This window comes from Pteropus alecto, unplaced genomic scaffold (assembly GCF_000325575.1).
Source record: "Pteropus alecto unplaced genomic scaffold, ASM32557v1 scaffold106, whole genome shotgun sequence".
In the NCBI taxonomy this organism is placed as follows: domain Eukaryota; kingdom Metazoa; phylum Chordata; class Mammalia; order Chiroptera; family Pteropodidae; genus Pteropus; species Pteropus alecto.
The window spans coordinates 13,713,295-13,728,673 of record NW_006442103.1 but is presented as its reverse complement, the minus strand read 5'-3'; the positions used below and the strand labels follow the sequence as shown (position 1 = coordinate 13,728,673).

General features: G+C 33.3%; 2 protein-coding genes across 3 annotated transcripts in view; both read right to left on the bottom strand.

Annotated features, from left to right (window-relative positions):
* SYCP1 (synaptonemal complex protein 1) overlaps nucleotides 1-1,225 on the bottom strand; it is a 69,614-nt gene extending 68,389 nt beyond the window's left edge. For both annotated transcript variants that reach the window (XM_006919668.2, XM_006919669.2), the window contains exons 1-2: nucleotides 1,117-1,225; nucleotides 49-133 (exon numbers count right to left, since the gene is read on the bottom strand). In XM_006919668.2, the coding sequence (XP_006919730.1) occupies nucleotides 49-133; nucleotides 1,117-1,224 (193 nt within the window). In that variant the 5' untranslated portion in view covers nucleotide 1,225. The remainder of the gene's footprint in view (nucleotides 1-48; nucleotides 134-1,116) is intronic.
* A 2,203-nt stretch (nucleotides 1,226-3,428) lies between these two features.
* On the bottom strand, nucleotides 3,429-13,734 carry LOC102884941 (bile acid receptor). Its single transcript, XM_015595398.1, has 9 exons — nucleotides 13,671-13,734; nucleotides 11,280-11,642; nucleotides 9,523-9,663; nucleotides 7,994-8,133; nucleotides 7,799-7,903; nucleotides 7,561-7,660; nucleotides 6,936-7,058; nucleotides 6,110-6,223; nucleotides 3,429-3,523 (listed from the first exon to the last, which is right to left on the bottom strand). Exons 1-9 carry the CDS (start codon nucleotides 13,732-13,734, stop codon nucleotides 3,429-3,431), a joined length of 1,245 nt encoding a protein of 414 aa, XP_015450884.1.
* Between the last annotated feature and the right edge of the window lie 1,645 nt (nucleotides 13,735-15,379).

Genomic DNA, 15,379 nt, shown 5'->3' with positions numbered 1-15,379 from the left:
TAAAAATGCTTCCACGTAAGGTAAGATATTGCTTTTACAGTCTCCTACCTGAATCAATGTTTTTCTCATCTTTGGAGAGATTAGTCATTGCAAATGGAAAACTAAAATCATCTTCAATACATTTGCCGAAACTCTAGAAACACAAAGAAATTCTTAAACATACTGTCCCATAACACCCTGATAACATGCAGTAAAATATGTAATTACATATGTAATATAGATCTGCTTAAAGAAGTGACTATAACTGTAAATCTTTTACTGTCTATATAGTGTTTAAAATATCAAATGCTTTTTTCATGTAAACAAAGCAAAAAAAATTTATTAGGTGTTTTCACATATAAGATGAAGCTAAACTATACATAATGCAGTACATGCTTTGTAAGTATTCAAGAATAACATTAATAATTTTAATTAGTAGCACAGAGTAATAGTTTTCTTCAATTTCATATGATCGTTCCCATAATAGAATTAAAAATAATCTTTACTGAATAACATTTTAACGTCATAGTCTTGGCTGGAGAGACATAAGAATTTTTCAACAGCATGCAAAATTTCAATATTTATTGCTTCATTCTATCTCCAATATAAACTTGAATCTGAAAAACTTTTTTAATTTAGTAGAAAAGGCTGTTTTCCCTGAGAAACTTGGTATAATTCCTTCTTTCCGGTAAAAACTCTTATAAGTGAATTTCCCTTTTTATCCTGTCGACTAGGAAGCTCAGAGACAAATTTTAAGCTGTCACACGTTAATTTTTACCAGAATGTTAACATATTAGTCCCAATTTTCTTAATTTTCCTTGATCTAATATTTAAATTTATATTTTAGAATTTCATTGTATATGTCTTATACGTTGCCACAAATCACTTGAGGAAGAATTAAAACAACCATTACATATGCAGAGTTCTAAAGCCACAATGATGATTTCTTTAAATGAATGATGCCTACATACATAAAGTATGCTCATTATTCATTGGAAGCAACGCTAATCAAAATTCTTGGGTAAATCAGACCATACTTACTGAAAAGAAATATTTATAAAACACCGCGAGTAAAAAAGGACCCTTTGCCTCATTTACGTAAAGAATAGTCAAATCAAGATTCATACGCAAATTCACCTTGATGAAATTAGAATCTCCTTCCAAGGTCTGAGGTTTCACTGCAGACCCTTGGCTGCTACTTAATCTGGGTGGCATGAACAATGCTAAGGGCTGCTGCATGTCCATTTTCTCTTCCAGTTCTGATGGCCTATTGACCCAAAGGGGCAAAAAAAAGTGTTTTACATTGTTTCATCAATACACTATTTTTCTTAATTTAAAAGGTGATGTTTGTATACCCAGTGGCCTAAAGGAATGTATGGAACCATCGCTTGTTGCTGAGGTGGTCCAACCAGAAACACCCCTATTTATCTATTTGTTCCCACCCTCCCCCCACCACCAATGGCCACGGTGGCGACACAGATCACTCAGAAACGCGAACAAGGCATCACTGCGACCTCCTGAAAAGAAAGCCTGTTCCCTCGTTCACCAGCCCGGTAAAACAGCATCGCCTCGAGGGAGGAGCTGAGTGGGGTTTTTGGAGGACCACCGAAAAGGCACCGAGGATCGGCTGCCTGAGGAACGGCTGCCTGAGGAACGGTGACGCAGTATCAAAACATCACCGGGTTCGGGGTTCCGTCCTCACAAAGGAACTCGGTACACCCGCCCTCATCTATAAGGTCCTCGTGGACCGCCACCTGCTGTTTATAAGGCAGCAGAAAGAACCAACTAGAGCTTCGGCCTCCGAACCTAGGGAAAGGCGCGACACCGCTCCACCTCTGGAGCCAGCGGGGAGTAGCAGTGCGCGCGGCTGCCTAACGGCTAAATAACGGTCAATAACCGTCAGTTGAGCCCACGTGCCGAGCTCCCGAGACCTACATCTCGCGAGACTTCCCTTCCGGTTAGTAACAAGTCTTTCCTGGATTCCGTTACTCCTTAAAGTTGAGTTCTTTAAGCTTCTGCTGTTGTCAAAGAATGCAAGGAAGACCCTCAGGTGCTATAATAGGTTGGACCTGAGTGTGAAAAACCCATTTCTGTCCTCCAAGAGTTCACAGTCTTAAGGAAACAGATGGGCGAACAGTTAGAGCCAGGTGTTGTCATTTAAAATTGGTAATTTTTAGAGAGTCATTAAGACGCAGGGAAAATGACGGTTATGGTAGCTCGAGGGCAGAATCGGCTTTATTTAGCGTGTGTTGCGCTTCTGTTACTGCTTCAGTCGAGAACAGAAGGGTGAATAGAGAGTTGGCCAGAGAGTGAATGGGGGAAAGAGGATTCCCGGCAGAGGAAAGGTGGGCAAAGGCGCTGGAATTGTGAGCGTCGTACAAGAGTGAGTGGGTCCGAGAAGTGTGGTGTAGGTTGTGAGGACGAAGTGAAAAAATGACAAGAGATGAGTACTGGAGAGTTAAGAGAGAAGATATGAAGGCCTTACAAAGGCTTTTGGATTGTAATTCTTATGGATGTTGGAATCTTTAAGAGTTTAGAGCAGAATGGGAGGCACAATCAAATTCGGGAAAAAAATCTGTAGTGTGAAAATGATTTAGGCTCATGAGACTGGAGCTGGGGAGACAGTTTTAATAGCCTGAGTAAAGTATAAGTACCTGAGCTATGACAGCGACCGTGGAGATAAAAAAGAGATATCAATTATAAAAGATATTTAGGAAATAAAATTAGTAGGATTTGACAGCTTTTTAATAGTAAGCAGCAAAAGAGAGAAAAGTCTAAAATGACTGCCTGGTTTCAGGCTCGGGAGACTAGACACCATAAATATTGTGCTAAGTACCTACATTTGAGAAGTGAGACAATGAGTTTAGTTTTGGACATACTGTTTTCTAACTTTCTCCATGTACTATAATATAATCGATGCTTTTCCAAAGGACTTCAGTAATATTTTTAAATAACCCATTTTGTTTTGTATAAATTTAATCTTATCAGACATAGTAATTTCTGCTAAAATAACAAAATTTTTTAGCAGGAAAGGAACATTTCACATTTTAAGAAAACCGAGTCTAGATACCCTAAAAAAAATAAAATACTCCCTCCAAGAAATGATACCAAGAATATGCACAAGATACCCCCTGGAGGCAAAAATTGATACATTTAATTAAGATCTTTTCAAGCTGAGGGTATAAATTCAATATGCTGCTTTTTGTTTTGTTTTACAACGGTGAAAAATTGGATTATGGTCTTTTTTTCTTTATCAAAAACCAAAATGCTACTCCTAATATTAAATGAACTTAATTCACAATATTTTATTTACTTTCAAAACAATAGTGCCACCATAGAATTTCTCACTTTCATGTATTTCACATGAAATTTATTTTTGATGTATAGTCATTCTGTTCTTACAAGAATGAAAATATTTGTGGCAAGATTTAAGAACTTCATTAAAGACGTTAAGAAAAGATAAAATTGAACAAAGCTTTGTTCCTCTTTAATTCATAAAATGCCATAACAGGAATACGTTTGTTCCTCTTTAATTCATAAAATACTGTAACAGGAATAGGTTTAAAATGTTAGTTTCTTATCCATCTGGCCTTTATTAATAAGATTCACAAACTGCCTTTATTCTAATTACATTGTTTTCACTAGATAGCTTTTTTCATGTGTATAGTAAATCTATACATATTTATTCAATTTTCTACTAAATGAAATGAGTTTCTTCGGGTAAGAGCTCTCCTTAGCATTGTTCCCTTTGAAGGAACCACATGCAGTAACAATAACGGTTACTTCATTTGGGTTGAATCTTAAAAAGAATCCTAGATGTCCCTCTAGTGGTTATCTATAGTCCATAAAATTTGATGAGCCCTGTTGTATGTTTTATGGTGATATATTGGTAACACAGCAATGCCATTCATGTTTTTCAAATCACTCATCCTATGATGATAAACAATCTAGATTTAGGAATTTTAAGACAAACCACAACATTGTAAAATTTCAGCAATTTGAATACAAATTCCATTTCTCAGAGAGTGAACTAGACAATTTGGGGTCCTTTGTTTTCGAAACGCTAAGTATTTCTGAGTGGTTGTGACTCAGTGTCCTCAGTTCAGTGAGCCGCCCTATGAGACGAGCAAAATGCTGTAGGTCTTCTGGATGATAAATTTTTGAATATTTGTACAAAATTTGTAAAATTGGTTCTTGTAAGTTTTCCACATGTTGCTTATTTTTAAGGCATGGACGATCTGAAAAACATTATCAGATATATCTTAATGACTACTGGAAAATGTTAGAAGATAATGAATAAATTTAAAACAATACAGTTTTTAAATAATAAAAATAGCAAATGTTTACTGAATCCTTAATATATGCCAGATGTTATGCTAAGTAACTTGCATCTATACAATATCCTATTTAATCTTTATAATGCTCTATGAAGAGTATTTCTTGATATATTTCCATCCTCTCATTATACTGGAGAGAGACAGCAGTAAACATAACAGACAAAATTTCCTGCCCTCATGGAGTTTATTCTCTGGGTCTGGGAAGAATAGGGGAGGAAAGAGACATATACACATTTTAAAAAATAAAAATATAATATGACAATGATAAGCATTATAGAGAAAACTAAATAGGGAAGGGGATAAGAATTTAGAGTGGAGGGGCAGTAGCTATTTTTTAAAGGTTAATCAGAAATAAATGATATTTAGCAGAGATTCAAGATGGTAAAGAAGAGAGCCATGTAGTTTCTAGAAAAAGAGCTTTCCAAGCAGAAAATTTGTCAAGTACACGTATAATAGAACCTGTGACAGGAGCCTGCTTGAAATTTTCAAGGAATCATATGCATCAAGAGCAGTGTGGCTGTGGTGGCGTAAGCAAAAGGGATAGTAATGGGCAATGATGGAAAAAACTTTGGCTTGAATCTGTGTAAAATAGGAAGTCATTAAAAGATTATGAGCAGAAGAATGACATTATCTGGCTTAACGTTTTCAAAGAATCACTCTGGCTACTGTGTAACGAAGGAATAGACTAGGGATGCAAGGACAGAAACAGGAAGGCGAGTTAGGAAATAGTTTTGATTAGGGTGGCAGGGACGCAGACAGTAAGAAGTTGTTGAGTTCTGGATATCTTTGAGGCTAGAGCCAACAGGACTTGTTGCTTCTTTGATATGGGTACAAGAAAAAGAAAGAAACTGAGAGATGACATCAAAAATTTTGGCTTGTGCAACTTGAAGGATGCAGATGCCACTGAGTTGAGTTGAGGTAGAATATAGGAAGATCAGAGGGGAGATCAAGAGTTTACCTTTCTTTGGACACATTAGATTTGATATGCCTACTAGACATCCAAACCTGAAATCTTAAATAGGCTATTTAATGGAGTTTAGGGGAGCAGTCCAAGTTGGTTATAAATTTGGGAGTTATCAGCATATAGATGGCATTTAAATCCATAAGATAGAATGAAATTTCAAAGGAAGTGAATATAGAAGAAAGAGAACTGAGCCCTAGGACACTCTTAACATTTATCAGTGTGGAAGTTGAGGAATTAACAAAGGAGACAGAAAGAACAGGTGCTAAGGAAGAAAATAGAGTGTGATGCCCTAGCAATCAAGTGGGGGAAAACAGCATAGCAAGGAGGAAATGATTAACTGAAGCCAAGTGATGAAATGTTCTAAGAGAGAGGGAGCAACCTACTCTTGTCAAATGTAGCTGATTGGTCAAATAAGATGAGGACTAAAAATTGACCACTGGAATCAGCAATGCCAAATTATTGAAGATCTTGACAAGTTATGGTGGAATGGAAAGGAGGGGACAAAATCTGAATTATTAGGTTCAGGAGCGAATGAGAAGAGAAATAGAAATGGAGGCAGGAGTGAAGACAACTCTAAAAAATTTTTTTTTCTGTAATGTTGAACAGAGAAATGAGAGAATAGCTGAAAAGGGGATATGAAGTTGAGAAGGCAAGAAATTACAGCATGTATGTAAGCTGAAGGGAATGCTCTCATAGAGAAGGCAATTTTGATGAAACAAAATTAGTACAAAATTAGTGTATTTGGCATCAGTGAATAATCTAATAACCACAAAGTTCATGATTTCTATGCCAAACTTAATCCAAATTTGTACTGCTAAATGGTTTATACCTGAAAAAAACACGGTTGTTGCTGCTAGCAGAGCATATTCAGTAGTATTAATATTGAGCTCACTCATTCTTCTGTAGAAGTAAAACAGTGTGCTAATAAATTCTTCATAAATACCTAAAAAATTAATATCAAATGTATTTTTATCAGAACATAGTGCAGAATCAAATATATCGTCATTATCATTTTTCTCAAAGAAGTATAAGAAAATTAAACATTATATCTGACCAATTTTTTCTAATATTTTGTAGATATGTTATGTTACCAGTCAGCATAGTAGGACCGTCTTCATTGCAAAATGTTTCCATAGAATAAATAACACTTCCATCACCACTTTGATTGTGACAATTCAGTGCATGATCTGAATGATTTAATATTCTCATAGTACCTAATTAAAGGGAAAAATATAAATTCTTATTTTTTTAGTCTTTACACAGATAATAAATTCAATCTCTCTAATCTCTGTTAGTCAGGAAACATTCCCAATAAAAGGTAGCTTTATAATTTTTATTACTGAAACATGAAGCTAAATCAGTAGTTCACATTTTATGTTTACATTTTATGTAAAGATTATAGAAGACCCTCCAAAGATCTGTTTTCTGTGATGCTATATAATAAAGAATGGCTTTCTTTACAAGAAAAGCAAAAGCTAGACCAATGAGTTGGAAAACTGTAAACAGCTATTATAAAGTACTTATTCCTACTAAAATTCCTTAATTTTAACTAGTAAAATTAAGATATAAGAAAAAGTAGCTCAATGTTATATAATTTTTTGCTAAACTTAATAATAATTATTAACATTAAGATTGAGTTAATTGGCCTTTTTTACTTTCAGAAGCTGATGAAAACCATTCCTTCTGACTGTAAAGTTGGGCTGCATGAAGGAACATCACTTCAGTTTTTGATCCCTTCCGTAACGCAGTCTTATCCTCACTGGTCAGATTTTCAAATCCTTTAAGAAAAGATCACATAATTGATTCCTTGTGGCAATATTTTGAGACACTTGCATCAGAACTGGATAATAATACTTTCCTATGGCAAGAACAAATTGAACATAGGTTAGCGTTGAAGAATGTATTTTTACAGTGAATAGATAGCTAAATTTTAGGCAACAGTGGCTTGATTTTTTTCATATTGTATAGGGAATTTTGTTTTTTTCATGTTTCATCTAAAAAACAAAAATAACTTATTTCCAAAAAGTAAAAATAAAATATACAACCAATCATATGGATTATCTTAAATGTAAGTCTTTTAACTCACTTGAATAATATTTTTAAATATTTGTACTTTTACCCACCTGATTGATTAAAGCAGATAAAATAAACATATTTTTGCATTTAGAAGCAGTTTGGGTGGGAAAATAGAGGTTTCTGTATTCCTAAAATGTCCTCTTCCTTTAAAACAAGGAACTTTTTAAAAATTGTTAAATTTTTTTCTAAAGGTAAAGTGATTACCTGGGAGTCCCTTGGTAAAATCCATTAACCCCTTTATGTGTAGGACTACTGTCTCTGAGAGTCGCAAAAAGCTCAGTTCAGGATTTGCATATTCCTGCAGCTAGTCGACAAAAAGAAATAAGACTAATAAAATTTTTATTTTTTTCAAATAACTTTAAATTTTAAACTTTTGTGTTTATGCTCTTATTTTCTAACATAATTAATTACAAATTATTTCTTGCCAATAATGTACACATACAAATTTCTTTGTTTCTTCTAAAGGAATTTTATATTTCTGATGAGCAGCCACAATGTTGTTAATGAGCCAATGTTCATCTCGAGTTAGCTCCACGCTCTCCTGAGTCTGTAAGGAAATATAGAATGAACACTATAACGCACACTTATTAAACGAGATCTCAGTTAAAGAAACAAGAAATCTTGTAAGAAGTCTTACCACTTTTCCAGATCTAGTGGTGGATGATACGAGCTTGTTATCTACTCCTTCCTCTTCCACTTTGATGTTAGAGTGAAAGCTATTCTGCTTGAAGTTCTTTCGAAGTCTCTTTGATTTGCATTGGATTTCTGTGAGCAAACCTATGATATTACAACATTCATATAAAATGTTTTAGGTGAGGCAAAGAACATTATAGAATTTGATGAAAATTGTCTTATACTCATGTGTGATCATCGACTTTTTACAAAGAGCCTTCTTTGGCAAGCATGGCACAGCAATTAAATTTACTGCATTACTTTCTCCTTTTTCTTGCACAATACCTGTCTGCTTAAAAGTACATAGTCAACCTAGACGTAAATTAAATATTAATTTTGCATCTCTAAATTATAAATTTAGACCTTTTTATACTAAAGGAATTTCCATATTAATTATATCTTGGAAGCAACATGGATTATCAACTGATACAGCAGTTGAACTACTTTATCTTTGGGCTTTCACCCTTGATTGGCCAAGAGAATATCTTGTGAGTTTTTTTTAATGGGCTGAGTCCATTTTTCTCTTATAAGACAAGATGATGGTATTTTATTATGGCAGCCTTAGCAGACTAAGATAGGGATCGTGTAAAGGAATCGGTCTGGTTGAACCGGATAACCCTAAGATCTACTCCAACCCTGAAATTTTAAGTAATAGGAATCCATTTGGTGAAGAACTTTGACTAAAGAGTTTGGATTTCATTATAATTAGGAGTATAATATAAACAGGATATTGCATTGGTGTTTATTGAATGAGTATAATTTAATACAAATTGAAGATGATTATTATGAAGTTAAAGGCAGATTGAACTAAAAAGAAATACTGGAGAAATGGCCATGAAACTAATATAATAGTATAAGTGCAAGAGAAGAGTATGCACGAGTCTAGATTAGATACAAAAAGAACACATTAATAGTACTCTAATAAAGAAAAATGAATTCCAAAGTTACCATGAAATTTTGAGCCCTGGGGAATAAGAGGAATTAAGGAAATAACGCTGAAATCTTAGTACCATTACTTGAGAATCAAATGATACCATGTAATTTATTAAGCTAAAAATACAATAAACAGAAAGAACTCGAAAAACAGATATTCCCATTGAGTTGGGTTTTTACACCTATGTGTGTTAATTCTTAGTAAGCTTTGCATACCCAGATAACATGTAAGCTTCTAAAGATACAAGACTGAAGAAGGGGAACTAGTCATTTAAAATTCTGCTCTTATATAAAAATATAAGAATTTCCAATTAAGAAGAAAACACGATTATTATCAAAATTAGAGCAATATAGTATAGAACAGAGTTTATGGAAATAATTACCTAGATTGGTAACTGACTATCCTAATTTAACAGTTGCTAGAGAAATAGCTTTAATTCAGACAAATATGACTTCAAAATGACAACCTGAAGAGTATATTAAGTTCTCAGTAAGGTAAGAAAAACTAAAATCTCCCTAAAAAAAAAACAAAAACACACACACACACACAATGCCACTTACATTCTGCCAACATTCCTACTGCCTTACACTTTTTCAGTCTGCACTCTTGACATTTTCTACGCATATACATGTCCATTTCACAGTGACCACCATTCTTGCAACTATATACTGCATTTTTGGTGATGCTACGTCGAAAAAAACCTGATTAAAAAAATGTTTAATTTACTATTAGATATTTTTAGTCACTTGTTTTTATTAATATATACTTTCAAATAGAGCTAAGTAAATTAAATTATTTCAAGTTAACTATATTATTTCAATGTTTTTTCCCCTCGATAAGATTTAGTTTAATATACACTTTTCTGGATAATTATTTTAGTCCTCTTCTGTTTGATATGTTCTATTTCAAGGTTTTGCCTTTCAATAACCACATCTGGAAATTAAGCTAAATAGCTCCATCGCATTAAGACAATTCTCTATTTTATTACGGTTATAACATATCACTTAAAAGCATATTTAAAACTATGTTACACAGAATATTAAGTTTCCATGAAGCATCTCTCAAGGTTCTCTTGAAAGAATGTGTGTTTGTGTAAAATAAAGTGTAAGGAAAACCTTTCTTTTCCTCTTCTCACATTTCTGCCTCAATCCATAAAGAAATAGATATTCTTCCAAACTAACTCCTTTGTCTTTCTCCCTTTTTTAGCATTTCCCCAGATGAGAAAGTATGGCTAGTTTATTTGATCTGAGATGTCCAATGGGCCATATGTGTGTGTACACTGGAGAGGTAGGGGTTCAACATTTCCTCTTTCACTTCCTAAATCCATGCATAGCAGTCCCTTTTCCCATTTTCTCTTTCATTTTCCATTCCTATGCGATAATTCTTGCTATCTTCCTCTTATTTCATTCCAAGCAATGAAGTTGATAAGCTTAGTCAATGCCCCTCTTAGAGGCCTGACAAACATTCTTTTTCTATAGACACACTTGAAAGTGGGAGTTTCATTATTTAGATTAAACAAAGTGAGTATAAAGCTCAGCTTAGGTTTCCAGAACTATGCCTCATTCTTCAACCTAGTTTTAACAGTGAGACCCTGCATTTTAAGACTAAAGAAATACTGGCCCAGCTTTCTGTTCATAAAGCTGATACTCTATTTCCCTTGGTCTTCACTTGGCCCTCCTTTGTGAGGGATGAGTTGAGATTCTGACAGTAAAACTTCGCCCAGAACTTCTAACAGACATGTTTACCTAGTGCTGTATTTGGCTTAATCATTTCCAAGTTCTGTCTCAATATTGCGTTTGTGAATAAAAGCAACACAGAATTGTTTCAAAAGCTCAAAACGTCATCAAGGCCTATTTCGCTTTTTGAAAATGCCATTGTCAGTGATGATCTTCACTTGCAGACCTCCTATTTGTATTCAAAACAAATCCCCCACCAAAAGAAGACAGAATCTTAGAAGTCTTTTAATTCAAATTCTCTCCTTATGCTCGAATTATGTCAACCACATGAAAAGATGTAATAGTTAACTTTCAGATCTTTTTAAAAGTCGTTTTCTATTCCAATATCAAATTCATCTAGGAACATGGAAACCTGCCATATGAACATATTGAATTTTATATTTAAATGTAAGTTTTCTTCAAAAATGAAAACCAAAACTTCATTACATTTCATTTTCATGTCTTTGACCCTGTAGATTGGTCACCTTTAAGCATGCCAGTGACTTTAGCTGCTTTTCTTTTTCACAGTGTAAAAAATAAGAGTACATGCCTCAAATTTCTTGACTCTTCAGTGAACATTTTTGTTTTAACTTTATCCTTACCTTTACAACCTTCACAAGTAAGCGCATTGTAATGATATCCTGATGCTTTATCTCCACAAACTACACAGAGTTCTTCCTGTCCTTTAATTCGCATAGAGGAATGAGGTAGTTTAGACCTTTTTATTCCAGGATATCCATCTTCAGCATTGCGGGCAACCACATAAGTGGATTTATTTAATTCACAGGGACCAAGTTGACACTCTCCACCATTGAACTGTGTATCCAAGCTATAAGCATTGAAATGACTTTGTAAAGATGAGGACTGTAGAGCCTCAGGAAACTGGACAGTAGAATACTGGCAATAAGGCGATTCTTGAAAATCAGTGTCGTGCAGCTGATAATTGATTTGTTCTGGCAAAATATCTAGATTTTTTAATATAAAAAATGATAAAAAGTCAAAGTTTCATATTGTTTTCAAATTTCCAAGAGTTTCATGCTCCACAAAAAGTTTTAGTTCAACATAGCCACTAAATTCCAGGGACTTTATTGTCCAGTGTGAGGGGCAGACAGTAAACTGAATTGCAATGCCTGATAAAGTGAAGGTTAATAATTCCTGATGGCTTACATACCAATCTAGTCTCACTCCTTAAGCAGAAATAAATATTTCCCAGTTTGGAATGAAAGGACATTTTCCCCATCTTTTGCATTTCCCTTGTTGTGGATACAACTGTTTTCAGTTCAATCAGATCAGTAAAGAGGTGAATTAATAAATTATCCCACCCACCCACTCCCCCAAGAAATAACAGTTAACAGTTATTTGGTGTTAAAGAGAAAAACCACAGACCCAAAATAGATTCACTTGTGCCCACAATACCAAACCTAGACTTAATACCTGACGTAATTGCAGTTTCAACCTTCCTTAAGACTGTAATCTTCGTCTGCAATTTTCTGGTCAGTACCAGTGTGGTGATCTGTCACATGGACCCAAGGCTCCCACTCTCCTGCCAAAGGAAGCTAAAGTAATCTGCCTGATGAGACCTCCACCTTCCCCTAAGGAACAACTTTTCTTTTCTTTTCTTTTGCTAATAACTTTCTTGTTCAACCTAGTTTCTGCCTAAAAAAGCCTTCTTTATTATACAGCTTCTCAAATCACCTTTCTACTTGCCAGATTGGACGATGTTCAATTCATGAATCGCTTCATTTATGATATTAATCGTTGTCCTTTAATACTGAATATTTCAAGCAAAAAAAAAAAAGTTTGTTTGAACTCCCCAATTAATATACCTTAATGCCCGACTCTGCCATTTGCAGACCTGATTTAAATTACTAGTTTCTTTTCTGTTTTGTTGTCTAGCAATTCTAACTAGCAATTTTCTGGGGATAAATTTACCTACTTACAGTATTACTGTAAGGATGAAATTAAATATGGTAATGCAAAAGCATGTATAAAATATAAAATTGGTACTTAAAATATTATTATTATCAGAAGCTCCCAAACACCAACTTACTTTCTGCTTTCAGAGGATTACTGAATCTAAATGCAGAAAATTGGCTCCAAAAAAACTCAGGACTATTTAGTTGCTCTATGTATGTAACTAGTAATATTCATACTTTTTGTGGTGTTAAAATGCTGAATCAGGTGATGTGACTTAGTCTTACCCTCAAAATCCTACCACCAAGCTTGGTAAACAGTATAATCTTTTTTAATTCAAATAAATCATTTGCAATCTTAGAGCATCCAGTCCAATGCAAAGTGTTGAATAAATGCCAATGACAACCTGATATAAGAAAGTTTATAAGTGAAAACAATATAACCTTTTTTTTAAAAGAAGAAAGCCCTTCTTAGATGATTATTAAAAGACTGCAGAATATTTGCTGATGTTCCATTGGCACAGAAATCAGACTTCAAACTGTAAAAAAAACTACATTTAAAACTAAATTTATATTATAGCCTTAGTCTTATTGGAGAAAATTCCTATTCTGTCCTGTATCAGTTTTCTATTTATTTCCCTGTGATAAAAATTTTATATTAAGATTAAAATTTCAAGTACATTGAATAGCTCATTCTACATTTATAAAGTTGCTAGCCCTCCAAAATAACTTCAATTTATATGTTAATTCTATTTTTTAAAAATTGAATACAATTTTAGACCATCGTGCTTTTCCTTCTTTACATTTGATTCTGGCTTACAACATTTTAGTATTACTATTTTAAAAATTAATTATACTCACTTGTAGGGGATAATTTAAAGTCTTTAATTCATTTGTTAATTTTTTAAAAAACCTCTGTAATTAACTATAATTCCCACAAAAAAGTTTTAATTAAATTTAATTAAAGCTAGTTCACATGCAATTTAGTAAATATAGTTCAGAGTAGTTATTCAATATATTCAAAATTTTAATTAAATTAAATAATGATTTATTAACTATTGTATTGCAGTTTTTCATTACCATAGTACTGCACCCATTCAGCAAGACAGTATCCATCAGATGGAGTGACATGAGTATTTGCCATTCTCTGGTCCAATTCTCACTTCTTCATTAGTGAATGATAAAATAGAACCTGAAGGAAACAAAAATTTTGTAGATTATTTGAAAGTATGATTTTCAAATCGGTACTATTTTATAAAAGTAAAATACTGCTTTTGAAAAATAAAGAAGTTAACAGAATTTATACATACTTTAACTGAGAAGATACTGATTTTCCATCTCTCTCCACACCCAATTATTTAATTCTGCCAATGTCTTATTGCTCAGCTCTTTACAAATAATGGAATAAATCTTGGTAATAATCATTGTGGCACCTGAAAGTTTACCAGGATTTGGAGGTAGGCTTCATACACTACTTTTAGATTTGTTTATGGGCCATTTATTAAACCTCCCTGAACCTTAGTTTCTTCATTTATAGAAGAGAATAATAAAACCCTGCTAGAAAAGTTGTTAGGAGCGTTAAATTTATGTATAATCTAGCAGTTCTTGACTGCATAACTGATTCCCGTAACCTTTATTCTAATAGTTTTAAGATCTCAATGTTCTAAATTTAGATAGGAAGAAAAATTAGACTTTTTCAAGAAGAAAATTAAATAGTAGGAAAAGAATAGCTCTCATAGCACAGTTTTTAAATCTTCTAAGTCCTTTGTAAACATCTTTCATAGATCTGTGTTGTGCTAAAAATTATTAAAACAGTAATTTCAGGTCTTCTTGACTAATGAAATAGTTTATTGATTACCAAAAAAGTGTTTTATTTTTTTTAATAGTAAAGTCTAAAAATCCTAAGCTGTCATGAGGAAAAAATTATTCAAAATCTAAAACTATCCCTTATGGGAAAAACTATTTCTGTTATTTCCTGGGAAAGAACTCCAAAAATAATGCATCTTTGAATAGACTTAAACAGGAAGCCACAGTTTAAGAAATTGAAAGTTATTAGAAGAAAATAAAGGTCACTCTAGAATCCATCATATTTTACATCTTTATCCTATTAGAAAATAAAGACTGTTTTCGCCTTTGAAAAGAATTTAAAAAGAAGAAACTGGGTTTTAAATCATGCCAAAAAATATGCATGACAAACTTCTGATATAGCTTCTGAGTTTATATTGAAAATCTTTTATCATTCATGTGATAAGTTCGTGGCTAAGGTTTCTATATCCATGAAGGTGATTCACATAGTAATATCTCTGAAATTTGTCTCTTTTATCATCTTATAGGATCTAGGTTCTTTGAAAAGCCCTTGAATCTCCCACCCTTCTAACCTTATAGCATCAGTCATATAGGATGAATATTGGATGGAACAGATGAAGTAAAAGCAGTACCCCCAAATAAGTACAATTTCAATATGAAGTTTTCCTTGAAAAATGAGGACTAAAATCAACAGAATCAGTCAGTATATACTCCTGTTTTTCCTATATTGCAAAAATTTTCTAAATTTAAAACGAATTGTGAATGCTATCAGTTTAATTTGTGTGATACTCTTTAACAATAGTCCTGTTTAGTTCTTTTCAAACTTGCCTTTTAAATCTCAATTAGATTCTAGAAAATTACGAATGGTTGTGAAAACTTGAAGTTTTACTCACCTTTCTATTAAAGTTGCTGCATTTACCATTAGGCTTCATATAATATTAACTATCTAAAGAAGACTGAAAATTAAAAGGTATTTGGTACTG

Bases quoted from the DNA above. Each gene is read 5' to 3' on its own strand.
- LOC102884941 (XM_015595398.1), bottom strand. From the start codon at position 13,734: ATGGCAAATACTCATGTCACTCCATCTGATGGATACTGTCTTGCTGAA. The intron at 7,661-7,798 runs GTATGTGTACAT...TTTGTCGACTAG, and splicing joins TAGAAGAAACAAAGAAATTT to CTGCAGGAATATGCAAATCC. The intron at 7,059-7,560 runs GTAATCACTTTA...CTTTTCTTAAAG, and splicing joins TTTTACCAAGGGACTCCCAG to GATTTGAAAATCTGACCAGT.